This window comes from Trachemys scripta, chromosome 3, assembly GCF_013100865.1.
Source record: "Trachemys scripta elegans isolate TJP31775 chromosome 3, CAS_Tse_1.0, whole genome shotgun sequence".
Classification (NCBI taxonomy): domain Eukaryota; kingdom Metazoa; phylum Chordata; order Testudines; family Emydidae; genus Trachemys; species Trachemys scripta.
In genome coordinates, this window is record NC_048300.1 from 59,840,466 (window position 1) to 59,866,739 (window position 26,274).

Below are 26,274 nucleotides of genomic sequence, written 5' to 3' on the forward strand. Positions count from 1 at the left end.
CGAAGTGAAGCCGGGCCCGGGTTTCAGGAGTTCCGCCCACAGTTAAGATGGCCGCGGCAGGCCATGTGCGGGGGCTGCTCCGGGTCACCCCGGGTTGGCGCCACGGCCCCCGCCGGGCTCGCTCCTCCGCCGCCGCCTGCCCCCCGGCCGGGCAGATCCGCCAGGCCTTTCTCCGCTTTTTCCAGGAGCAACACGGACACCGGCTGGTGCCCTCGGCTCCGGTGCGGCCCCGCGGTGACCCCGGGCTCCTCTTCGTCAACGCGGGCATGAACCAGGTGGGGGCGGGCCCCGCTGCGGCGCTGCCTGAGCCTGCAGACAGGCGGCTCCAGGGGCTGACGCAGCCCCACCTCCCCCCCGGGGCCCCCCAGCTGTAGCTGCTGGGCCCTGCCCGAGCTCCTGGCAGCCTCCCCGGCCCGACCCCCGGGGCTGCCTGACACTGGCCCGAGCTGCGGTCATCTCGCAGCCGCATCTTCGCTGCTAGGGGAGCTCTCAGTAGCCCCAGAGCTGTAGTCTCTGGTGTCCTCCCCCCCCCCCCCCCCCAGCACCTGGCTGATGAATGCTGGGGTCAGCCAGTATCTGGTAAATCTTTCAAGCACTGGTGTAGTTACCCATCCTTAGCTATCAGAGGGGTAGCCATGTTGGTCTGTACCCACAAAAACAACAAGGAGTCTGGTGGCACCTTAAAGACTAACAGATTTATTTGGGCATAAGCTTTTGTGGGTAAAAAAAAAATCCACTTCTTCAGATCCATCCTTAGCTGTGAGGGTGGCATACTGCATCAGGGCAAAGGGCTACAACCGCTCCTCTGGGCAGCACCCATGGATCCATTGTGCATGTAGTTCACCCCATTGCATCTCTCTGTAATAAAAAATACCAATTTGTCTGGCCTTTAGTGGCATAGCGTAGTCTAGGTGCCTCACTGTCATTGCTGGGAACACCCCTGTGAGGCAGGAGAGGGCTGTCCGTGCCTGACTGATTAAGTGATTTGTTCAAGGTCTCACACAAAGTCTGTGTCTGAACTGGGAATTGAATCCAGGTCTCTTGGGTCCCAGATCAGTGCCTGGATCACTAGCCCATCCTTATGCTTGTCTGCTATGGGGACCGATGCAATATGCAATGCTTAGTCTCCCATTAGAGTTGAAAATTCTGCTTCACAATGCCTTTTGAAGTTTTCCACCTTGGACTGAAAATGAAACCTTTGGAATGTTTTCCACAAACATGGAATTGTGTTTGGGAGGAGGGGGGAAAGGCCTGTGGGAGACTCAGGTTCAAGTCCCACTCTGCCTTGATTTGGGATGAAAAACTCTGCTCTCTGAATCAGCGACTTGAACCTGAGTCTCCTCCCTTCTAGGCCAGTGCACTAACCACACAGCCAAAGAGTGTGTCTCAAGCCTCTCTGACATATTTCATGGAAACAGATACGTCTCTGTGAAACTGTATGAAAATGGCGTGATTTTCTTTGTGTTCCCTTTTAGTTCAAGCCCATTTTCCTGGGCACCGCACATCCCCGAAGTGAACTGGCACAGTATCAGCGTGTGGTGAACAGCCAGAAATGTGTGCGCGCTGGCGGGAAGCACAATGATTTGGATGATGTGGGCCGAGATGTTTACCACCACACCTTCTTTGAGATGCTGGGGAACTGGTCCTTTGGGGATTACTTCAAAGTGAGATACTAGAGCATGAGCTCCTTAGGGCAGGGATCAGGTCTTGCTGTAAAGTGTCAAGTGCACCCTGTGGCACTGTAAAAATAATTGTACCAGACATGTTCTTTCAGCTGCTCTGATAAGCTTGGGATTTTTTTGCTGCAAGTTCCATGATTTAAACTGGAGGTTCCTAACCATAGTCAGCAGAGCACATGCTATCATTCTGTGGAGAGTTTGCTCGTCTGGAGGGGCTGGCTGATTTTCCAGCTGCCAAATCACACTAAAAGAAGCTACCAATACGTTAAATATTTAGCTAATTCTTCCATGAAAGTGGCAATTTGTGTAGTTGTCATAAAAATGGTATGTGATGGCAAATGGGGTGGCAGGTGATGGGGATGGGTGACACCAAATGGGAGGGAAGGTTTCCATGAAGTAATCTCTGGTTTAAAATATGATCCATATTAGGAAAAGGTTTGCTGACATCCCCCCCCCCCCCCCCCCGTTTAAACAATGCATCTCCAAAGGGAACCCTGAATTGGATGCTTACCTCTAGGACAGGGATTCTCAAACTGTGGATCGGGACCCCAAAGTGGGCCACAACCCCATTTGAATGGGGTCGCCAAGGCTGGTGTTGGCCATGGGCACCAGCAAGTCTGAAGCCCAAGCCCCACTGCCCAGGGCAGAAGCTCTTGGGCTTCAGCTTTTGCACCCCCGCCCGGGGCTGCGGAGCTCGGCCTTCAGTCCCCCCCCTCTCCTGGGATCGTGTAGTAATTTTTGTTGTCAGAAGGGAATCATGGTGCAATGAAGTTTGAGAATCTCTGCTCTAGGAATTACCCAAAGAAAATGGTGCCAGCTTCAGATGATTTGGGCTAAGAAGTGCATGGTTCATGGAACGGGCTGTGGAGTCTATGACCCAAATTGGGATATAGGTTGTAGCCTAATTCCTGGGGAACAGACATCCATACTTCAAATATCACCGTGACAGTCCTAATGTCCCCCTGGTTAATTTACTCATCAAGACTGTCCCCATTGCAAGAGGGTACCACTCACAGTGCTCCGCCTATTGGACAGGCCATCCTGGGATACTCCGGTCACCAGTAGGAAGGTCATAACTTGCCTTACTTAGATACCTGAAGGCCTACCTTGGTGGCCTAGCCCCTTAACACTCTGTGAAACACTATAGAGTGGCAAAGGGAGAGTGCAGCCAAAACTAGCTTCTTGAGTGTATGATTCCCTTTCCTTCTACCCCTAATGCTCAAGTTGGAGTCTCTCACCTGGGTGCTCCTGAATAGCTGTGCTTTCCTTTGTTTTTCTTCACTCCATTCAGGAGGAAGCATGTGGCATGGCATGGGAGCTCCTAACACAGATCTATGAGATCCCAAAAGACCATCTCTACATCACCTATTTCGGAGGAGACGCCTCACTGGGTCTGAGCCCAGATGAGGAGTGCAGGGACATATGGCTCAGCCTAGGGTAAGTGTGTGAGAGAAGTGGGACAGGAGTGCCATGGGCAGAGATGGGAGATGCAAGTTCACTCACCTGCTCTTTAACTGTTAGGATACAGGCGTGGAAGTGAAAAGGATCCATCAGTTCTTTGACTTTCTTATTTGAGTCCAGTTCAGTTGGATTGTTATGAATTCAGTAGTGGCCCGACAGCCCTGAAATGTCTTACCCCTAGCTTGCCACTTCAGATGCAGCTCTGGGTTAGTCAAAGTGATTACTCTCTGGCCTGTGTGAAATGAGACCGGTGGTCTCAGTCCTGTCCTTAGTAAAGATGTCCACACAATTCCACTACCACAGTAGATAGTACAGTAGAACCTCAAAGATACGAATACCAGAGTTACGGACTTACTGATCAACAGGGCACCTTCTGGAACCAGAAGTAATCAGGCTGCAGTGGAGACACACACAAAAGCAAATACTTTAGTGCCATGTCCACGGGCTGCTCTGGGTCCCCCCGGGTTGGTGCTGCAGAGTAAGGAGGGCTCTGGGCAAGGGGTGGGGCTCGGGGCTTCAGCCCTGTGGGGAGCACCGGGGCTCCTTTCCCCACTTCAGCGCCCCGTGGGGGGTGCCAGAGCTCAGGGCTTTAGCTATGAGGGGAGCGCCAGCCTCATACCCAGCTCTCCCCCTGTAGCTAAAGCCCCGAGCCCCAGCATGCCCCACGGGGCTAAAATCGGGAATGGAGCCATGGGGCTGAAGCCCCGAACTCCAGTGCTCCCCCCAGATCTAAAGGCCTGAGCCCTGGTGCTCCCGAGGGTCAGAAGCCTGCCCTGCTCCCCACGGCTGCAGCTCCAACCTCCCCCCCCCATTGGCTGAAGTCTGTAACTTTTGACAGCAGTAACCTCTTCTGCAGGTGCAGAGATAATATTTTCTTCATTTCAGTTTATTCAAGTACTCAGTTCAATGACTAATACATTGATTTCTTAACTTTCAGCTGGGAGTTGAAAAAGCAGGAAAGCTTGTTTTCCTCTTCCAATATATGACTTAAAAACTAGGTATGAGAGGATGAGATCTACTAGTTCTAAAATCCTGAAGGACATAGTGACCTGAAACAATCAGTTAAATTCACTAACTACAGATAATACTCCATTTGTTTAGTAAATCAGTTAGTTTTTAAATGAAAAACCTGTGTTGATGATACATAAGGAAAAAATATCCAGCACATTTGTTTTTTAATTAAAAAAAATTAAAACGCTGTTTTTGTGCATTAATAATTGAATTTGAATTTCCATCCAAATTGACCTTGACACAAATCACAAGTAAAAAATTAATTTTCATATTGTATATAAAAAAATGCAACAGGCATCATTTTCTAAAATAATAAAGACATTTTTAAATTAAGAATCTGAATATGCATACATTAAGATATATAATTGGTTAAATATATGTGCATAAGTATAATGTATCCTCCAGGTTAGCCAAAAGAAGCACCGGATACAGTGTAAAGGCTATATTAAGTTGCAGATCAACATGTTTTCAAGGTTACCAACAATGAGAATCAGCCTTTATTTAGGAAAATAACTTAAAAAGTACTAATGCAAAACAAAATTAAAATCGATGATTTAAGTTTAAATCAAGGTTTTCTACTTGCTGATAAAAATTGATGATTTAAATCAAACCACCCTACTCCAGGGCAGGGAAGAAGTTTGTTAGTGGGAAGTGCTGGTGTGTGTGGGTAGCTTGTACAACAAGGCAGCAGCACATGTTCTTTGGCCCCATGCCTCTCTCTCTCTAGCCCTATTCAGTACCTTTCAGATCTTGACTCTATTGGAGTTTGCTCCAGTGAAGGAAACTGGTTGATTGACCCAGTGGAAGAAGAAGCATCTCCCACATCAGCTTGTGCCAAAATGAGTCTGTTGGCCAAATTCAGCAGTGAGCAGGGTGCCCTGTGCTGTGACTCAGTTTGTTCCTGCTCAGTGGCCATTGTTGGAATAGAATGTCATTAACATAGGAGAAATGGCTAATTTAGCTCCCTATGAGCAGAAGCAAGTTAACCCTATAGAGTTTGGAAGGTGAGGTGGCAATACAGTCAGAGAGAGAATTCCCCCAGACTCCTCTCCCTGACCCATGGTAGCCTGTGGCTCATGCACTCTGAAGGGAACAGTCTGCTACCCCAGCCCTGTCAACTCTGCTGCTTTCCTTTTTAGGGTGCCTCCCAGTCACGTGCTTCCTTTCCCACTGAGGGAAAACTTCTGGGAGATGGGTGAGACAGGCCCTTGTGGCCCCTGCACCGAGATCCACTACGACCATGTGGGTGGTGGCAGGCACGCAGCTGCACTGGTGAACCAGGATAGCCCTGATGTGGTGGAGATCTGGAACCTGGTCTTCATGCAGTACAGCAGGTACTGGGCTGCTGGGGGCTGCCCCAGAGGCTCATTTCCATAGTATGACACTTGTAGGACACTAAAGACATTTATGTTCGAGGAGTCCCTGTTCCTCACTAGCAGATGGCAGCACACAGGGCAAGGAGGAGCCTTTCTGTAGCTCCCCACTGCTCTCATCTGTCCTGACTGGTGTCCCCTCTTCCCCTGCTGCTTTTTCCATCTCTGCCTTGTCTCACAGACCTCCCCTGCCCTGCTGCTGCTCCTGTCTGGCATGTCCCTGGGGTTGCCCCCTTTTTGCTGTGTAGTTGCACCTGTTGAGTCACCTCTGTGCCCCTTCCTGCGCGCTGCCCTGCTGCTTCCATCCCCAGTCTGTGTCCCCTCCCCACCCCACCAAGATGGATCAGCACTTGGCCTCAGACTAACTTCTACTTCTCTGGCTTGTGTTTTGGGTGGGGGCTGGTGTGTTGCCAGAGAGGCTGATGGGAGTCTGCGTCCATTGCCCCAGCACCATGTGGACACGGGGATGGGCCTAGAAAGGCTGGTGACGGTTCTGCAGAGCAAGCGCTCCAACTACGACACAGACCTCTTCACCCCCATCCTGGATGCCATCCACAAGGTGATGATCAGCTGCCAGGTGGTCACAGCTGAGCTTAAAGCACTTCCCACTCTGGGTGTGTAGAGGTTACTCGCTGAGCATTGAAATGCTACGTCCCACCCCAGAGGGGGCTGCAGCTGTCAACCAATACACAGCAATGCTGCACAACAGCTTAGGACAGGGCGTGTGTCCAGTTTGAAGAACAGTGGGAGTTTAGGAAGACGGGAGAGAATTCCCAGGTCGGAATTTAACCAGGACACCAGAGTTGATAACCCATGTTACAAGTGGCCTGGGATTTTAATTGCCCCAAGTGGCCAGAGCCTGGCTTTCACGATGACTCTGACATACATGAGCCCTGGTCTCTCATGTGCCAGATAGGTGTTTATGTGGTGCACTTGGCATGCAGGGCAGACTGGCATGAGCGTGGGAAGGGAATTAGACACATCCCTGGCATTAGGAGAGAGGAACCTCACGGGGGTCAGCCCTGAGAACACCCACCCAGAGCAACATTACGCAGAGTTTATGGCCAAATGCCTTTTGGCGCAACTGTGCCATTCAGAGCTGGGTGCCTCCACTAAAACATCTCCTTTTCTGTCCCCCCCCTCCACAGGGCTGCGGGGGACCTGGGTACCAGGGCCTGGTGGGGGAGGCCGATGTTGGGTCTGTGAACATGGCCTACCGTGTGGTGGCAGATCACGTGCGCACCCTGTCCGTGTGCATTGCCGACGGCGTGTATCCCGGCATGTCCGGGGCTGAGTAAGGATGCATGATAATGGGGGGAGGAGAGGAGAGTACAAGCAGCAGTAGGGTGGATGCCCTGGCTGGAGGGGGAATGGGTGAGTTGAGTTGAGTGAGATGGAGGTGAGAGAGAATATAGGGGGTACAGGACAGGAGGGGCATGGAGAAACCGGTATGGTTATGCAGAGTTGGCCCTTTAGGGATCAGATGGAATACGTTTGAGGTGGTGGAAGCTGGCGGGGCAAGGGGAGCTGGCATTTGGGTTTCTGTGTGGGAATATAGGTGGAGAAGGCAGAGCTGGTTTGTGCGTGTGGGGAGACCTGGGCAGGGTGGGGAGTTGGCTTGTGTGTGCAGGGATCTGGGCAGAAAGGGTGAGCTGATTTGGGTAAGGGAATGGGTAGAGAGGAGGGAGCTGGCTTGTGAGTGAGTCATGGCGGGGAGCTGGGCAGGGAAGGGGAGCTAGTTGGGACTACTCATATGGCTGTCTTAGGAATCCTCCCCGTCTGCAGGCTGGTGCTGCGCCGCATCCTACGCAGGGCTGTCCGATTTTCCTCTGAAGTTCTCCACGCTCCGCCCGGGTTCCTGGCCAGCTTGGTTCCTGCTGTGGTGGAAGTTCTGGTAAGTATGAAGGGCTCTTCTTGTGGGGAGGGAGATTTGCTTATCAGCCAGGGTCTCCTACAGCCGGATATTTCTCAGCTGAGCGCTGGAGCAGTTTCTCTTGCCAGTGCTTGCGCCAGAAGATTATATCCAATGATGATCTCTGACTCTGTGAGAGGTTTATCCCAATGACACTCGGCTGCCTTCTTTCTATAGGGCTCAGGGCTCGTTGTGATAACCAGTACGTTCAGCACAAGCATGATGCGTGAGTGTGAAAGAAGAGAGATGGGCTGCCAGCATAGACACTTCTCTAGTGTGGTGGTTCCCAAACTGGTCTCTGGAAAGCTGGCTGGTCATATGGTGCTGGCTCTCCTCCCTTTTGTTTCTTCCTGCTAAATCCTATGAAAAGACACTAAAAATACATTGAATATTTTCCTAATGTTACATTTGCACATAAGCGTTTGCTAGAGTTGCCCCAAAGATGTCATGCAACAGCGAAGGGGAGGCGAGGTGGAATCAATGCAACATCAAAGGGCTGGAGAGGTGGCTGTGAAACAGTAGCTATTAATCCAAGTGTGATCCCACTCTAGGAAAATGTATTTGAGGCTGTGCATTGGTGCTGTCTTTCTCCTCTTCCACCAAAGAAATGCTGTCTTCGTACCAGTCAGGGACCTGCCACCCAGAGTCATAAGGAAGTCCAGAAAGTATCAATTAATTAAGATTTGTTCTGTCTGGGATGCAAGGTGTGAAGTGGTTAGACCAGGGGATTTGGAAGTGGAACAAGTGGTTCTATTCCTGGCTCTGCTATCGACAGTATCTTCACGTGAGCAAGTTACTGCCTCACTCCGTGCCTCAGTTTCCCTATCTGTAAAATGGGGGCTAGCACTTACCTTACACGGAGGTGAGACGCTTCTTTAATACTTGCAGAGTGCTTTGAGAGCCTCAGATGAAGGTGCAGTAGATATGCAGAGGCATCTGACTAGCCCAAACCCATCCCTGAGATGAGGCCCCCTGGGAGAGGGCCAGTGCAAAGGCTATATTGGGGCTCAGACTGGCCTGTGTCCCCAGGTAGGGAGGAGTGGTGGTTGTACTGACACTGCATACAGCTATTCCTGATGCTCAGTGAAATTTGCTCTGCAGGGAGATGCCTATCCGGAGCTGAGGAAGAATACAGACCAGGTGAGCAGCATGAAATCTGCTGGAGAGAAGCAGTTAACCCATCATGGGAATCATTACCAGCCTCTTTAATTATCCCTGACCTCTTGGAAGTGCTGCATTGCCGCCCCTAGCATGCTATCAAAGTGGAGTGGGGGCGGGAGATTCACCTCTTTGGGATGTGGGCGGATGAGTTTGCCCTACCCCCAGCATGGCCACGTTCTCAGAGGGAGGTGATGCGGCGCAGATATACAGAGAATGGACACAGATACTGCATGCAGAGTTGGGAACTAGCCAGGGCATGTTGTGGACTCCCCTGTGGGCGCTGACCGTGGATCTTGAAGGGATGTCTCCTGTGCCACGATTGGCTGGTTGGTGCCCAATGAAGCAGGGCAGCCCCTGTGACTACAGAACTAAGGTAAAGCCCAGGCCTTAGTTGGGCCATGTGCCCATGAGCCTGGTTCCCCTCCCAGCATAGGAACCCTTTGCCCCTCCTGTGGTAACGTCAATATTTATGTAGCTAAAGAGGGAACTAGATGCTTGGGAATCATAAGGGCAGCTGTTTTACAAGCTTCCTCCCTGCCCAGCTCTGCTGATGCCCCTCAATCCTGACCTGTAGCGTGCACTGCTGTTCTAGCCCTGGGCACCTCATGCAGAATTTTCATTGGGTTGCAAATGTGGATGACCTGCCTAGAGTGCCTGGTTAGCCTGATCTCTCTCAACAGGCAGCTGCTCCAGGTAACTATTTCCTTGTTGCAAGTCATGAGCCCAGAGCTGAGGTATAGGAGATGCACAGTGATAGCAAATGCAGCGGCCTCCTTTGGCACCCACTCTTCCTGTTCCCAGCCATGTGGAGGCTGGGTTCTGGTGGCTGGGCTGAGCCAAGCAGTGGTGGAGCTCACCCACAGGGAAGGAGGCTGAATCTGCTCCTCTTCTTCCTGCAGATTATGAATGTCATCAATGACAATGAGGCTGCATTTCTCTCCTCCCTCCTGCGGGGGCGGCATATCATTGACAGGACTCTGCAGCAGATGGCTCCCTCCAAGCTCTTCCCAGGTGAGTCCCTCCCTGATTCCACTGGGAAGGGGAGCACAGCCCAGGAGGAGCAGCAGCTGGCATCTGCCAGTGGTTAAGGGTGGCTTGGGCCCTTGTTGCCGGGGTGTCTCGGACGAGGGCTGGACTGTGTTGGGCCCTTTGGGCTAAGCGGGAGAGAGCCTTGGAAGCAGGCACCCTCCCCACAGCTGGTGGCCTGGTGTCCTGTCTTTGTGCTGAACGTTAGGCAGAATTAGGCTACAGGTGCACACTGAATGACCCCTCCTTCCCTTCTGCCCCAGACAAAGAATCAGAATTCCTCCCACCTTCCAAATCAGAGCTACGATGGATGCTTGCCTACCTGCTGCCTTGCCATGGGGCAATACAGCACCAGCCCCATGCTCTGAGCCGGTACTGCGAAGCAGGTGCTGCTGCTCCATCACTGGCACTCCCCATCTCCCAAACACTTCTGAGATGACTACCTCAGTGCTTTGCTCACCAGAGCAAACAAGGGGCCCCTTTGGTTCGTAGGTGCTGCAGTGACCGGCTCCGAACAAATACAAAGGTAGAACAGCTAGTGCAGTACCCGCATGGAGGAGCATGTTTGGGTGTGATAGGGAGAGTGTGGCTTAACCCTTTCCTGCGTGAGCAGATTTGAACCAATTTCTCCCCACCTGCTCACTCATCTGTGTGATTCAGTACTTGGTAGCGTAAGGCAATGGGGGAGTTCCAGCTGACACCCTTTCTTGTATGACTCAGGAGCTTGCAGGACTGTGTGTTGATACGGCTCACTCTCCCTGTATTTGGAACACCTTGCCACTGTGCTGAGGCCTTCCTGTGTGCACGTGCTCTGTTGAGCTCTTGAATGTACCTAATGAGACAGCGGCAAGATGCACCATGTTGTCCTGCTTATGGGAGCAAATGCTTTCAAACCTACATGGAAACATCTGTGCTCACAGTCTCAAGGGAGCTGAGGGTTGGAAGCCCTGTGATTTTAGAGTACTGCTGATGGGATGCAATGGGCAGTCAGTCCTTGTTGGCTGCACAGATTGGCGGGGGGTGATCCTGAGGATCTCATTAGGGATGTGAAGACACCCCCCACACCCTACCCCCAGAAAAAACAAGAGATTCCCTCCATCACCCTGCTGTGTGTTCTCTCCGCGGCCACCTAGAGTTTGTGTTCTCATTCTTGTCTCTCTGCAGCGGAGGTGGCCTGGTCTCTCTATGGAAACTTGGGGTTCCCCCTAGATTTGATTGGCTTGATGATTGAAGAAAAGGGGATCCAATTGGACTGGGCAGCTTTGGACCAGCTAGCCCAGGAAGATGCTAAGGTAGGATACAAAACCCTGCCTCCCATGCAAGCCTCCATCACTGTGGCTAATGCCCTATTCTTTCTGGTCAGGGTTCCCATGTGTACTTTAAATCCACCGCAGGTGCTCTCCATCACTCATATATTCCATCAAAATCATGGAATGTCTTTCTCCTCTAGCTCAGGGGTTTGCAGCAGAGTCCCCCAAGGATCTTCACTGGGACCAATGCTGTTAAACATACTCATAAATGAGCTGGAAAAAGGGGGTAAACAGTGAGGTGGCAAAGCTTGCAGATGATATGAAATTACTCAAGATAGTTAAGTCCAAAGCAGACTGCGAAGAGTTACAAAGGGATCTCTGACTGGGTGACTGGGCAACAAAATGTCAACGAAATGTCATTTTGATAAGTGCTAAATAATACACATTGGAAAACATAATCCCAACTATATATACAAAATGATGGGGTCTAAAGTAGCTGCTAGCACTCAAGAAAGAGATCTTGGAGTCATTGTGGATAGTTCTCTGAAAACATCCACTCAATGTGCAGCAGCAGTCAAAAAAGTGAACAGAATGTTGGGAATCATTAGGAAAGGGATAGATAATAAGACAGGAAATATCATATTGCCTCTATATAAATCCATGGTACAGCCATATCTTGAATACTGTGCGCAGTTCTGGGTCGCCCCATCTCAAAAAAGATACATTAGAAATAGAAAAGGTAGAGAGAAGCATAACCAAAAATGATTAAGGAGAAGGAACAGTTTCCATATGAGGAGAGATTAAAAAGACTGGGACATCTTAGAAAAGCGATGACTAAGGACAGACATTATAGAGGTCTATAAAATCATGACCAATGTTGAGAAAGTGAATAAGGAAGTGTTGTTTACCCCTTCACATAACACAAGAAGCAGGGGTCATCCAATGAAATTAATAGGCAGCAGTTTTAAAACAAGAAAAAGGAAGTGCTTCTTCACACAAACCACAGTCAACATATGGAACTCGTTGCCAGGGTGTGTTTTGGATTAAAAAACTGTAACTGGATTCAAAAGAGAATTGGATAGGTCCATCAATGGCTCTTAGCCAAGATGGTCAGGCACACAACCCCATGCTCTGGGTGTCCTTAGGCCTCTGACTGCCAGATTCTGGGGCTGGACAATGTGGGATGGATCATTTGATTGTCCTGTTCTATTAATTCCTTTTGAAGCATGTGGCAATGGCCTCTGTCAGAAGACAAGATACTGGGCTAGATGGACGATTGGTGTGGGACAGTATGGCCATTCTTATGAATCCAGCTTGGGTCAGCAGTGACTGTAAATCCCCTGACAACTATTTGGCTGGTGACCTTTTCAGGCCAGTTTCTAGTGGACACATTGCAAAAGCCATCATCACAGTGGCACTGAGCTCAGCAGAGAGGGCAAGCATTGAATGGGTGGTGAAGAGTTAACAGAGGTGGAGTTCATCCAGGACAGGAAAGTGGCCCACTGAGGGGGCAGCATGTAGGGATTGGGGTGCGGTTTGTATTGCCACCCCCCATGCTGCGGATAAATCAAGGCCTTCAGCCTCAGGGGTGTGTATGCAGCACTACGCTGTGCAGGGAAAGCGTACCTTAGCTGGTGCTTGTGACTCCCCTGGGGATGGTGCAAGGCAGGGCAGCAGTGCTAAGTGCCTGGTGGGGGCCCCAGGTGTAGTAGCAGCCTGGGATTAATTACTTCCTGGGGCAGCACAGATTTGACTGTGTGTGTTACAGGGATGATCTACTGCCACAAAGTCAAAGGCCTCAGCCACTAACCTTATGGAGCAGGCGCTCCTAGGGTGCCCTCAAATCAAGCTTTGTCTTCACACTTGTATAGCGGAAAGCTCGGACCCAGCAGGCAGAACAACTGGAGGGCTCCAGTGTGCGATTGGATGTGCATTCGCTGGCTCAGCTGCAGAGGGACGGTGTGCCGGCTACTGACGACTCGCCGAAATACACCTACACGCTCGGGCAGGACGGGAGATATGGTATGAGCTGAGGCATGGCCCAAAGAGCCTGCATGGGGTGGAGGGAGGGCAGTGTCCGATTCATCGCCTGGGGAGATCTTAGGGATGGATCTAACCAGATAACCTCCATGCCTACAAGGGGAATTATGATCTCAGGCAGATTGGAGAGTGCCCTGTACAGAATGTAAACTCGCGTATTATCTCCCTCCTCAGCCTGTGGCCAATAGCACGAAGCAGGTCACATGCGTGTCCACTGAACACACGCTCACAATAAGGTTCTGTGGTGGTTGCTGAGCTGGGAGTTAACTGCTGTTACCCAGCAGTGTAGAATTGTATTAGGTGTGGTGTCCGTTGGAGATGGGGGTTCAGCGTGCTGGCGGTCAGCCTGTCTGCAGGAGTAGGGACTGGGATGGTGGGTGCTAGGCATGGTAAACATACCTTAGCTGGGGAGGTCCATGCTGTTAAGGGTTCAGGTGGGTAGGTTCTTTCCTTAAATCTCTAGTTTTTTACATTTGTGGCAGAGTAGGAAGAATAGACACTGAGGACTTGGTTCACCCTAAGAACCTCGGTACCTGCCATTACAGCAGCTGGCCACTAGATGCCCCTGCTACTTTACATATAGTTTAATACAGTTTTGGAAGTCTTGGCCCTATTGAAGGAATGTGAAGCTCAGCTGTTGCTGGTCATCGGCTGGACATTAGTTCTCAGGCTCCTGCTGAGAATCCCTGGGCAGGAATCTGAGCCGCAGCCCTGTCCCAGTTTGGGGCTTGGTTAATGAGAGACATCATCGTGAGACTGAGGCTGGCGGTGTTAGGAGTGCACCCCATCCCGACCTGGCCCATTTGCTGAGCCCATGTCTGCTGTGAATAAGTGTCCTTTGCCAGTTCACGTGGTTTGTCAGAGGGAGTTGTCAGAATTAACTCGAGTCCCATCCCTACACACGCCCCTAACTGGAGTTGTGGTGGTGCTTTTCACTTGAGTTGGCTGCCCATGAGGGGGTATAGACTAAAGCGCCAATGAGCACAAATCATCAGCCACTAACACAACCACCACATGGTGTGGACGCAAGCTAGCTCCACTCGGGTGCTGCTGGTCCTCCAGTGCCTTCCCAAATTCCCCCTGTGCCCAGAAAAGACCAAGTTCTCCCACACTGGGAAAGAAGTCATGGAGCAGTTAAGCTTACCATAGCATCAAGAACCAGCAGTCTTAGGGTATGTCTACACTACAGCCTCTAGCGGCACAAAACTACAGCTGTAGCACCGTAGCATAGACACTTCCTACGTCAACAGGAGCGGGTTTTCTGTTGATGTAGTTAATCCACCTCTTTGAGAGATGGCAATTAAGTCAACTGAAGAATTCTTCCACCAACCTAGCTGTGTCTACACCCAGGGTTAGGTCAGTCTAACTATGGCGCAACAATTTTTCCAACCCTGAGCAACTCCTAGGTCGATCTAATTTTGAAGTGTAGACCAGGTCTTAATGCCAGACACTAAGTGGTGCTGCATTCCTCACGCAGTCAATGAGTGCAGCGCTGGTGAGCGCACAGCAGCTCCAGTGTTGTTTTGCAATGTGGCTGCTCTCACTCAAGCTAGGCCAACTCGAGAGAAGTCACTGTCAAGTAGATCACTTGAGTTACCTCGGCAGTGAGATGAACCTTAATGTCTCTGGTTCCTTGGGGTGAAGAGCTGCCTGTCTATCTCTCAGCCACTTCCGCTGGGAGACTGGAGCTTTCTCCTAGTGTGGATCCAGATGTTCTCAGCGTGCTGGTGGCCCCTAGAATGCTAGCGGATCACATGGTGCTGGCTCCTTATTTCCAGCTGCTACCTCACTGATAAAGAAGCTAGAAACCTCCCAATGCTCTCTTCCTGTTGCTTTTCTCTGCCCTAGGTGCCACACAGAGTAGGTGTTCCATACTGCCATGAGTGGGAGAGGTTGCACCTGAGACATTCCCCCTGTTAATATGGGGACTATACTGTGAAGAAGTTCTAGACTCCTCCAGAAACTTTCCCTTCCTTAATAACCACCCCTGACCCTTTGTCCACTTCTCAGCTGCTGAGGAACATTGGGGCCTAGCTCTTCATCCCTGCAAATCGGCTTGCCCCACTGCGGCAGCTCTTTGTGCTTCTGCAAACATCTCGCCTGTGGTGCTCACTTCTCACTCACTCACTTTCATTACCTGAAGCAATGTAATTTTTCTGAGCATAGGTTTTTTTCTGGTACTTCAAGAAGGATGAAGATGAATCAAGTGTGCACACCTCTTGGAAATGGTTTTGAAGCCTAGCGTTAGTGCTTGCACTCAGTGGATTGACACTGCCAGAGTCTCCCATGAGTGTGGGTTAGTGATGATGGAATTTGTTGCTGCTGCTTAGCAGGCACGCCACGTAACCCAGGGTCTATCGTTGGAGACTAAGTAGGTCATCCCCTTTGCTAACCTAGCACTGGTGACTGAGTGCTCTATCTCAGCTGGTGCAAGGTGCAGTTTATCCAGTCAGGTTTAACCTTGTCCCTCTGCCCCCGGCCAGCTACATGCGATTGTTTTGCGCAGTCACTTCAAACCGCGCCCTCTCGTGGGCTATAGACGCTCAGCGTCCAGGGAGCGTCCTAGACTTGTAATCTGGGGGAGGAGTGCACAGTGCGATCCCATAGCCAAACAGGCCTGTACCACTTAAATAAGATAACCACCCAATGCGCGACACTAGATTGAGGGTTGGGGAGGAGTTGTCAATGCAGTTGAGATTGCAGATGGACAGGCGAGGAAATTCAGTGGGGGTTCCCACATTACGTATGATGTTAATGTCCTGCTAGGTGTAGTAACACCATCTGCATAATGCACAGGAAAAATATACACGTCTTGCAGCTGCAGGAGGGCTTGCGGTGAATTTCTTGCGTTTTGTGCCTGGAGTTTGCATTCAGTAGTGAAGCAGCTACGTTAATTAGAGCAGAATAGTGACCAAGCTGGCACTTAATCAAGTCATGGTTGGGGCTGGCCCCCTGGGGACCCATTGCTTGTTAACAGATTTGGGGGAGCCTCCTTTACTCCTGGGCTTTTGGAGCAGGAGGTGCCGAGCTCTGTCCCCTCTGTGGCTGTGAAATCCCATGTGGTCTTAGGAGGCAGCAGAGTGAAAGCTGTGAAGTGCTAGGTTTTGTTAGAAAATAATTATGAACCTTTCCTTCCTTTTTGTCAGTGTCTCGGCTCCAGCTCTCTTCCCAGAGAGTGAAGTGCCTGGTTTTAAAATACCCTGAATGCTGCCAGGGTTCTGAGATTAACTGAGTCTTCCTCCCCTTGCACAGACTCTGTACTCTGTGTGGGGTGGAAGGGCTCCGGGGTGACTGGGTGGGCCAGTCAAAACTCCCGGTGCTTCCAAGGGAAGGCAGAGAAGTGGGAGGCTGATGCACGTTGCTGACTTGTTCTTACCCTTTGCAGCGTTTAGCTCGTGCCAGGCCACCGTCTTGATGCTATACAAAGATCAGTCTCTTCAGAAGGAGGTTGGGGCAGGCCAGCGCTGCGGAGTCCTCCTGGACAGGACCAGCTTCTATGCAGAACAGGGAGGGCAGGCACATGATCGGGGCTACCTGGTGCGCCTGGGACAACAGGTGAGCCTGTCTGCTGCCTGAGACTGGAATTACTACCAGGCCAGGCATGACCTTCCTGAAGCTGTGATTCCCTCTCCGCTGTACTAGGCTGCTGGCTGGAGTCCTCAGGCTTGACATCTTCAGGCTCTTCCTCTTCTCCCAGCTGCTTGCTGAGCTGGGCACTAGCTCTGGTCAGTGCTTGGGGTCTGGGAGAAGCCCAGTGACTCAGAGCAGAGATCATTTCAGGGAGCTGACAGGCTCATCTGGCTATCTCTCTAGCCCTTGTCATTCCATTCCTCTCTCTTTAGCCCCTGTTTGTAACACAAAGTGCTGGGGGCGGCAGGAGACCCTTCCTCCTTCACATCCCTTTCCCTCCAACAGGCTGCCTTCTTCCTCAGCTGGGCCAGGAACATGGAGAAGTTGATCAGTCATCAAAAGGTCCTTGGACTGAGCAACTTCTGCATGGCCAGCCCTAGAGACCTGTTAGTGGTGCCCAGCCTGAGGTACCCCTTTCCCTTCTCTCCCTCCCAAAAGCACTGGGGAGAATTGTCCACCGCCACCACCTCCAAAGCATGTTGCTTCAGCCTTATAAAGAGGCTCAAAGGGAAGGAAACTGAAGCCTCTTTGGGGAATTCTGATGCAAAAGCAGAATCTACTGTAGTCCTATGGAGTTGGGCTGGATACAGCACCTTAGATTCAGCCATGCAGTGGCATAGCTCCTTTCCCTGCCCCCTCAGCCTTGAGAATCACCCTCATGTCATTGATGCTGCCCGTCTATCCCAGGAAAAGTAGCTGGGATTCCCCTACAGCAGTGGTCCCCAAACTTTTTAGGGTCGCCCCTCCCCCTCCTTAGCCTTGTCCGGCCCCCGGGAGCCATATGTGGACAGAGGTAAGGGGGCAGGGCCAGGAATGGAGCCACAGCCGGGAGCCTGGGCCACGGCTGGGGTCAGGGCCGGAGTAGAACTGGGAGCAAAGTAGGGGCTGACCTGGGCCCTGCAGCACCCCCCCTCCCCCACTCCGAACATTCCGGGACATGCCCCACATTTTGGGGATCTGCTCTACAGAACTCATCAGTGCTACTCCTTCATAAGCCAAAAGGGGTGCTATTGAGTAACATGAATTACTGTCTGTCCTACCCTTTATCCAGCCCAGTGATCTGAAAGCTGTCCCTGTGTGTGAAGTGAGCTAGTGGCTTCAGTCCAGTTCCTAAGGGACAAATGGCCATGTCTCAGAACATCAGGCTCACAGCTGGCATTGTCTCCCCGCTTGCTGGCAGCCTCAGCAGCGACACGTGGAACCACAGGGCCACAGAGATGGAACTCCTGGGCAGGGCTGAAGCACGCTGGTGTGGTGAGGATGGGATGGTGTTTGCAGGATGCTTGCCCTGCCTGTTCCCATCCTGTACCTGTTCTGGGGATAGATGGGGGATTCTAGTCTCCAGGGAAGTCAGGCAGCCACCTTTCATGAGCCATTGAACTCCCCTAAAATCCCTGTACTGCCAGGGAGTTGAGTGTCTGTGCTAACCACTCCTCTCTCTCTCTCTGCTTGGAGGACGTGCTCTTCCCGGTGGAGTCGGTTCAGCTCTCCGGTGGCTACGTGATCCATGAGGTCACAGCCCCCGAGCCCCTGCAGGCTGGGGATCGAGTGCAACTCTTTGTGGATGAGGTAAGGACTCACTGCTCTTAACCCTTTCTTGGCCTTGCTGCTGGAGGGCAGTGTGTGGCACTTAGCAACTGAGCGCAAAGAGCTGCCGCTCAACAGGGCTTTTGTCTGTCTCCCATTCTCCTGAGGTTTTGGGTTAGGACATTTCTCCTCATATAATGGTGTGTGGAGGGTTGCTCCCTATGGGTCCTGTCTGCCATCCCCTAAAGGGGGATGGGACCCTGTCTAGCAGAATCTAGCCTAGCACTGGTGTCTATATAGTGCTGATCAGACAGATGGGAGGAGTCAAGTGGAGTCAGATCATGAGGAGTCCACCTAGTGCGTTTGGAATACCCCATTTGTGTGCACACTAATGATTCTCTTCCCCCATCCTCCCCTAGCCCCTATATGGTGCAGGGTCCCCACATGGACTCCGTCACACTTAGGATACACCTACACGCTCTCCTCCCCTCTCACTAATAGAATTGAGAGGTCCTCCTGCTTGACCTGCGGCATGTCTGCGGTTTCAGGCTCAGCGGCTGGCCTGCATGGTGAACCACACCGCCACCCATCTGCTGAGCTTTGCGCTCCGCCGTGTCCTAGGAGACCAGACAGAACAGCGAGGGTCCCACGTGACTGCTGAGCAGCTGCGATTCGACTTCAGTACCCAGGTGATGGGGATCCCCAAGCGCCCCACTCTGGAAGGGTCCCTGGGGGTCAGAGGAACATCCCTTGTCTGTATAAATCACCTTCTCGATTCCTCTCTCCTGCCTGTGGCCAGGAGAACTAAACACTCGAGTCCCTCATCTGTTTCAGCCATTGCTGAGTGTCTCCTAGGTGGAGCAGGGGCTGGGCTTTAGCTGTGCTTCACCTTCTCTTGTGATGGGATTGTTCCATATGAGTCAAGCCAGGCTTTGGCTGGCTAGAGGAGACAACGCGCTCAAACCAATCCCCTGAAGTAACCTGAGCCCTGCTCTGACTAGGGCCCAGTGTGACCTCTGGGGGGGGAAGGGGCGGGTGGGTTTGGCAGTACAGAGGATTGGCAGGGCGGCCCTGGGGTGATAGTGATGGGATCTCACAGACTTGAGCTTGCTGACTTGATTATAGTATGTGCTGGGGCATGCTTTAGCGGACACATGGTGTTAATGCCTTAGTGCTCTGAGGGCGTCCTTCCTGGGGCAAGGGGAAGGTGCACAAATGGGTTACACAGGCTGTCAGGGGCCGATGAGGAAACTTAGTGAGTTCATTCTTAGTATGTGGGTAGTGTCTCTCTTGAAGGACTTTACTAACATTTGGATTGATTCTGGCCTGTTTCATGGAATGGGGCAGCAGGGAGGGAAGGGTCGTGATGATCACGACCCCCTTTACACATTGAGAAAACCAGGCACAGAGAGGAAGCATTTTATTCAAGATCTGACACGGAGCTGGGAATAGAACCCAGGAGTCCTGGCACTGAGCCTTCCTGCTCTAACACACCACTTTCTCCTTTGTGACACCTGATACTGTGCCCCTCAGGGGACGTTTCCTGATGGTGGATAATCTCCTCTCCCAGGCCCCAGTGACCACACAGCAGCTGCAGGAAGTAGAAGGTGTGATCCAGGAAATGGTTGACCAGAATGAAATTGTCTATATGGCAGAAGTCCCCCTGGCACTGGCAAATGGCATTCAGGGACTCCGGACCATGGATGAGGTACAGTAGGAGGGCATGTAATAAGCTCACAGGCCTCAACAGAGGGCAGCTCCCAACAAGGGTTATGAGGGTCATGAGAGCTGTACAGTGATGGACTCCCCTAACCGGGGAATCTCCATCTAGAGCATGGAAAGGGAAGTGTGCGCTAGAGAAGAGTGAATGAAGGTATGTTCCTGAGGGTGCCCAGGCAGCTTCTGGTCTGCTGATGTGGAGGCTGCCTGCTACAGGGAGGTGGGCATGGAGCTGCAGTGTGGTCCCACTAATCTACTCTCTCAATTGTTGTTTCTGAACAGCAAACCCTCTGTGTCAGCCTGTGGGAGGAGCAGTGCTGCTGTCTGCCGCTGGATCTGCTGGGGTCTCTCGTGGGGGGTGTAGCGGCTGTGCCCTGAGGCACTGACTGGTTCTATGACACCGCATGAATCTTCTTGTTTGTTTGCAGCTGATCTTTCTCCTCTCAGGTGTATCCAGATCCGGTGAGGGTGGTATCCGTGGGGGTCCCCGTGGAAAGTGCACTGATGCCCAACTCCCAGGCTGCGATGCAGACCTCTGTGGAGCTGTGCTGTGGAACGTAAGTGCTCTTCTCTAGGGTCAGAGAGAGCTTTGTGGGGGCAGGGCGCATACTCCTGGCTTGTCTTCCCATCCAGATCCAGAGGCAGGGCTTGACTGAGAGTCTCTAAACAGTCTGTACCAAGACTATAGGGGGAGAGCATGTTGATCAAGACACAGGAAGCTGAAAGCAAAACCTGGCTCCCTGTTGGAAAGCTGAGACTGAATCTAGACAATGGACACGCTGATATTTCTCCTCTGTCCACCTCACAGGCACTTGCTGCAGACAGGAGCTGTGCAGGATCTGACCATCACCTCCGAGCGTCAGCTGGTTAAAGGGATCAGTCGCATCATCGCGTTGACCGGGGAGCAAGCCAAGCAGGTGAGACAAGGGAGGCTGAGATTTCCCTGGTTTGATGGCACTGAAACGGGGGACTGCTGTATGCTCCTCCCACTCCCCAGCTCTGCTGATGCCCCTCGGGCCTGGCCTGCGGCAACCTCTTATCTCCCCGTCTTCTCCCTCCCACCCCCAATGTGCAGACAGCTCTGCCATTGCACTTCACCAGTGATCTGTAGCCCCCTTTCTTTCCAGTCCTGGTTTCCCCACACGTAGCTCTGCCCATGCCCCTCACTCCTGATCTGCAATACCACTTCTGCGATGATAATTCAGCATTGAATAGCAGGAACCCTTTAACCTCTCTTCACAGGTGGGATTTAAACCCAGGTCTCAGATATGAGTCTAATGGTTTGATCCTCTCTGCCCTAGTTTCATTTCATATCACAGCAGCTTTTAGCTGCTGACCTCTTGTGCTTATGGGGCTCTGGTCTCATTCTAGCAATTTTTACTTCTTGGCTTTGATCTTTGACTCCTGCTCAGCAGTGATCCTGGCTGGCGAGTCCGTGTGCAGAGCAATTGACCTAGTTACTCTGTGCGTGGGAAGCCCCGATGTGCTTGAGCACCTGGAAGTTAGGGACTCAGCATCCCTTGCCGTCTCCTCTCATGCAGCAATACAAGGAGAGTGCAGCCATCAGGAAATGACGTTTCTCCTTGGTGGAACTGCAACCCTTTACCCACCCCAGCAGATCTGTTGCTGTTTGATTCTCCCCTGTGCATTCCTGACAAGCCGCCTCCTGCCGTGGAGGAGTGAATGCTGCAAGACGTGCTTGCCCTGCTTGCTAGGAGCGCTGACCCGAAGTCGCATGTCAGTGCTTCACATTCACCCGCAGGTTGCTGTTGTGTTTGGTGCCGAGGTGAGCGGCTTGGAATCAGGACTGTGCATGTTAATCAGCCTGCGGATGCCAAAGAGCGGCACAAAGCCAAGGGAACGTAGCCAGGCTGGGCAGAACACTGTCCCTGCTCTGTGCCAGCTCTCCCCTTACACCAGGGGTGGGCAAAATTTTTGGCCCGAGTGACACATCTGGGTGAGGAAATTGCATGCAGGGCCATGAATGTAGGGCTGGGGTTGGGGTGCAGGATGGAGTGAGGGGTGTGGGAGGGGGTGCGGTGTGCAGGAAGGAGTTCAGGGCAGGGGTGCAGCGGGAGTGAGGGAAGGGACTCCGAGCAGGGGGTTGAGATGCGGGGTGCAGGAGGGGTTCAGGGTGCGGGCTCTGGTCCGGCGCCGCTTACCTTGAGTGGCTCCGGGGTGGCAGCAGCACGCAGCGGGGCGAAGGCAGGCTCCCTGCCTGCCCTGACCCCGTGCCAGTCCTGGAAGCGGCCAGCACCACGTCCTTGGGGGAGGGGAGGCAGAGGGCTCCAGGTGCTGTCTTCACTTGTGGGTACCTCCCCCGAAGCTCCCATTGGCCACGGTTCCCCGTTCCTGGCCAATGGGAGTTGCGGGGGACGGTGTCTGTAGACGAGGGCAGTGTGCGGAGCCCTCTGCCCTCCCTCCCCCAGGGGCCGTAGGGACGTGATGCCGGCTGCTTCCGGGAGCGGCGTGGGGCCAGGGCAGGCAGGGAGCCTGCCTTAGCTCTGCGGCACCATGGGGCTGGCAATCCCGCGGGCCGGATCTGGCCCCCCCCGTCTTACACCCACTGCTCTCCAGGGACAAATTCCATGGCTTCCTCCTCAGCTCAGGATGGGCACAGATCCCTGTAGGATTCTGTTTCCTTCCTCCTGGGTGTTAGATGAAGGCACCGCAGGGAGAGGATACTCCAAGCTGGGAGAGTAAAGGATGTCATCAGGAAAAAAAAATCCTGCCAGTAGAGATCTGTGAGCCCCACCACTTGGGATGTTAACACTAGACTAGGTAATGCAGGTAGAAAATGCACCACGCAATCCTATACTGGCTCCGGGGGGGATGCGCTAGAAGAATTAACAGGTCTCCAACCCCCACAGTGCATCTGTTAGTGAAAAACATCCCAAATGACAGGGCTCAGAGCTTCTCCAGCCAGAGCCCCTGACGTCGCTGTCACACATTTAAACACGCTGTGAAGTGTTTGTTGAAGGGCCTGTCCTGTGGGTGGCTCGGTCCCCTACAACTGGCCTGTTTATCAACAGCTATAAATCTATGGCAAGGACGGTCTTCCAGACCCTCAATATTTCAGACACCTGTTTGTCACTAATAAAATCCCAAACAAGAGCCACTTAGTGACAGAGCACAAGCCTGTACAGCACCCACTTTCTAGCTGTCTTCCTCTTGGAAGTTTGAAGGGTTAACACCTGCGATTTCACCCATTCTCGACTCTGCTGAGTGTCTCTCTCCTGAACGGCTGTTTCTCTTGCTCTTCTAGGCCCGGGAAGTAGGCCAGTCCTTGGCTAAAGAAGTGGACTCGCTCTCTGCACGGGTGAAACAGGGAAGCTCTTCCCTTCCTGAGGTGCAGAGCCTCTCCAAGGAGGTGGGCTACCTGACTGAAGTGAGTGCTGTGTTCCTTATGCAGAAGCATCCCACCAGGAGTTTGAAATGCCAGGTCATGTCTCTCTCCACCACTAGGTTCCACTCTCACCCAGGTCAGCAGCAGCAGAAAGCTGCTGCCACCGGATGATCTGTTTGGTGGCTGACATGAAAGGAGTTGGAGAGGTCTCGGTCCACTTCCGAGTGTGTGTATGGCAGGAAACCCTGTGGTCACATGGAACGTGGGAGGAGGTGGCAGCAGGGGGAAAGCTGGTCTAGCTTTGGAGATGATGCCCAGATCATTAAATCACTTTCCTCCTTGGCACACCCTTGGGTGGGGGTGGGGGTGTTTTTTAAGCAGCTGCTTGTTTTCCAGGAGGTGAGCAGCACTGCAATGCCTCAGTGGCAGAGAAGGGAACTACAGGCCATTCTCAAAGCCCTGCAGAGAACAGCAAACACAGCGATTAGAAAACTAGAAATCGGTCAGGTAAGGATGCAGCAGCAAGATCTCTGGCAGCTTTGCAGCCTGCTGAAGGCCACCAGATTGTTCTCCACTGAATGGGCAGATTCTCTCAGCTTGATCTTCCCTTACACGAGAACCACAGCTGTTCTGTTCATCAGAGTGACCTCTCCAAGAAATCAGGTCCCTGGGAATGCGGGGGAAAGGGAGGCCATTTCCAGCTGTGTAGGAGAAGTTCCATGTTGCACTTTTGGTTGCCGATTCACCTAACCTACACAGCAAGTCGTCCAATTTGGTTTAAGTGCTGAAACTAACCTTTTACCAGGGGCAACCTCCCTGCACTGCGAAGATGGGGAAACAACATGTGAGTGCTTTCTCACAACCCCCGCCCCACTGAAAGGCAGGTAGACATTATCCCCAGTGTTACAGGGGGCGACACTGAGACCCAGAACTACAAAATGACCTTTCCCAGACTACAGAGCATCAGTGGCAGAGCAGGGACTAGACTCTGGGATTTCCTCCCATCCAGCCCCTTGCTTATTGCTCTAGCTCATTCAGCATCCAGCAGCAGTCTGTGTTTTGTTGGTTAATCTGATTGTATTTGACACTCCAGGAACGGTGGCTAGTCATTGAATCTTCTCTGCAACTAGTTCTGGGAACTGGAGTCTTTTCAGAACGCTAGTGCTAACCACTCGGTTGCTGCAAAACATACCTGGGACGTCAGACTGAACTTCTCTCTCCCTTGGGGGATTTGAGGGGAAGGGCAGGGCAGGGCACGGCTGAGGTGTGTGGCTTGCATAGCCTGTTCAGTGGGTAAATAGGGGATTTCAGTCTGCAGGGCTTAGTCTGGCCCCTGCCATGGCATTCGACGGCTCCCCACCCCAGGACAGTATTCCCTTCCCTGTGACAGGACTGGATATCCCCTCCATCCTCCCACGTCATGGGTGACCTCCCACAGTGCTGTGTTTCTCCTCCAGGCTGCAGAGAAGGCGCAAGGCCTGCTGGAGAAGCATACCAAGCAGCCAGTCATCATTGATACCATCCCGGCCGACTCGCTCTCAGTGAGTGTTTGAGAGTGATCTTTCCGTGCAGTTGCCTTGTCCCCTAGTGCAAGGGAAGTCAGTAGGGTTGGGCTCTGGAGTCGACACAGCTGGCTCGGGGCTGGGGCAGGTGAACTGAGGCACAGGGGAGCTGGCGCATGGTTGGAGCAGTTTGGGGGTGAGGTGGCAGAACTGCCAGAGAGCAGAGTAAGCTGAGCTGCTCTGCCAAGCAGCACACTGGCCATGCAGTAACCTCCTGCTCTAGTATTTCATTGGCTTAGTCATCTGCTCAGGAGTCTTCCCCTCCCTTCCTGACACTGCCCCTCCATGCCTCTCCTAGATCCTGATGAAGGTGGTGAACCAGCTTTGTGACAAGTCTCCTGGGGTTTCGGTGTTGCTGCTCAGCCCTCAGGTGTCCGGCGAGGTGCTCTGTGCCTGTCAGGTGTCCAAGGTACACAGCTGGGAATCTCTGCCTGCAAAGGGTTAATACCCCGTCTGTGTTCTGTTGTGGGGGGAGCTCGTAGCCCAGAGTGTGGCCAGTAACTGCCTCTGCCCCTTTTCGGAGACCGGCCCTGGGCTGCAGCACGCACCGTCCAGCAAGGACTATATGGGGTTGCCTCTGGCAGCCTGTCAGTGCTGCTGCTTAGTCATCTGGAGGAGTCAATGATGAGACACAAGGGGCTCAGGCTGAGCCTGGTGTGGCCCTGGGGCTTCCAGCCTCTGCTGGCCTGGAGAGGGAGGAGTCAGGAAAGAGGCCCACCTCTGCCATGGGGCAGGACAGACCACTCACCGCTGGGCTGTTGGGCTCCACTTCCACAATACCGCCAGTCCCTACCGGCTCAGGGAGCAAGGACCCCAGGCTGCCTGCGTGCTGAGAAAGGGCCCTACGTGCCCTCTTGGACCCTTCTTTCCCCATCCAGGCTGGGGTCCCTCCTAGCCCGCAGTCAGGCTAACCTCTCTTCTCATGTCTCTCCCCAGAATGCCCTGCCCATGTTTTCCGCTGCGGACTGGGCCCTGGCTGTCTGTACTCACATGGGAGGCAATGCAGGGGGCTCTGGCATTGTAGCGAAGGGTACTGGGAACACCAAGGACCTTCAGGGGGCCCTGACTGCTGCACTGGAGTTTGCCCGGAGTAGACTCTGAAGTAAGGATGATTCCTTGTTTTGTGGGGTCAGCTGGAGGCAGCAGGGCTGCCCGTCTCAGGGATGTTGCCACAGAGCTGTCCCTTTGCTGCACCACATTTCAGCCTCCGACCAGCTCTGTGTCTTGGGTGGCTTAGCAGCTCCCATTGCTGAATGCTGCTGCCAAGCACTGTGGATCAGGGATAGCTGGCTTCCTGCCACCAGGGGTCAACATAGGAATGGGGGCAGAGTCGGGCCGACCAGCTTGCCCCATAGGACTGACTGGAGGAAGCAGCTGACTCTGCTTCTGGCTGTCTAGCCTGGATTCATGGGGATTGTCACAGAAGGAGCCAGTTTTTCTCCAGCTTGGGGGGAGGCTGTGCCAGGGCTGGGAGAGATTTACCGCCATGTGAGCCACATGCACAAGGAAGCTCTGTGGGGGAGAAGGGGAACTGTGCAATGGTATCCTGAAGCTAATAAAGAACTGAGATTGACTGA

At 52.7% G+C, this 26,274-nt stretch overlaps 1 protein-coding gene across 1 annotated transcript; it reads left to right on the forward strand.

Annotated features, from left to right (window-relative positions):
• On the forward strand, positions 1–26,274 carry AARS2 (alanyl-tRNA synthetase 2, mitochondrial). Its single transcript, XM_034764834.1, has 22 exons — positions 1–275; positions 1,476–1,664; positions 2,971–3,116; positions 5,291–5,485; positions 5,939–6,083; positions 6,673–6,818; positions 7,310–7,418; positions 8,538–8,576; positions 9,497–9,608; positions 10,788–10,915; positions 12,745–12,895; positions 16,299–16,468; positions 17,999–18,112; positions 18,619–18,759; positions 19,641–19,778; positions 20,237–20,346; positions 20,598–20,706; positions 23,055–23,177; positions 23,532–23,642; positions 24,593–24,676; positions 24,996–25,106; positions 25,634–26,274. The coding sequence occupies exons 1-22, from the start codon at positions 48–50 to the stop codon at positions 25,796–25,798; spliced, it is 2,964 nt and encodes a 987-aa protein (XP_034620725.1). The 5' UTR covers positions 1–47; the 3' UTR covers positions 25,799–26,274.

Coding starts and splice junctions, on each gene's coding strand:
- AARS2 (XM_034764834.1), top strand. CDS start 48: ATGGCCGCGGCAGGCCATGTGCGGGGGCTGCTCCGGGTCACCCCGGGT. Junction 5,486..5,938: donor GTCTTCATGCAGTACAGCAG/GTACTGGGCTGC, acceptor GTGTGTTGCCAG/AGAGGCTGATGGGAGTCTGC. Junction 25,107..25,633: donor GTGCCTGTCAGGTGTCCAAG/GTACACAGCTGG, acceptor GTCTCTCCCCAG/AATGCCCTGCCCATGTTTTC.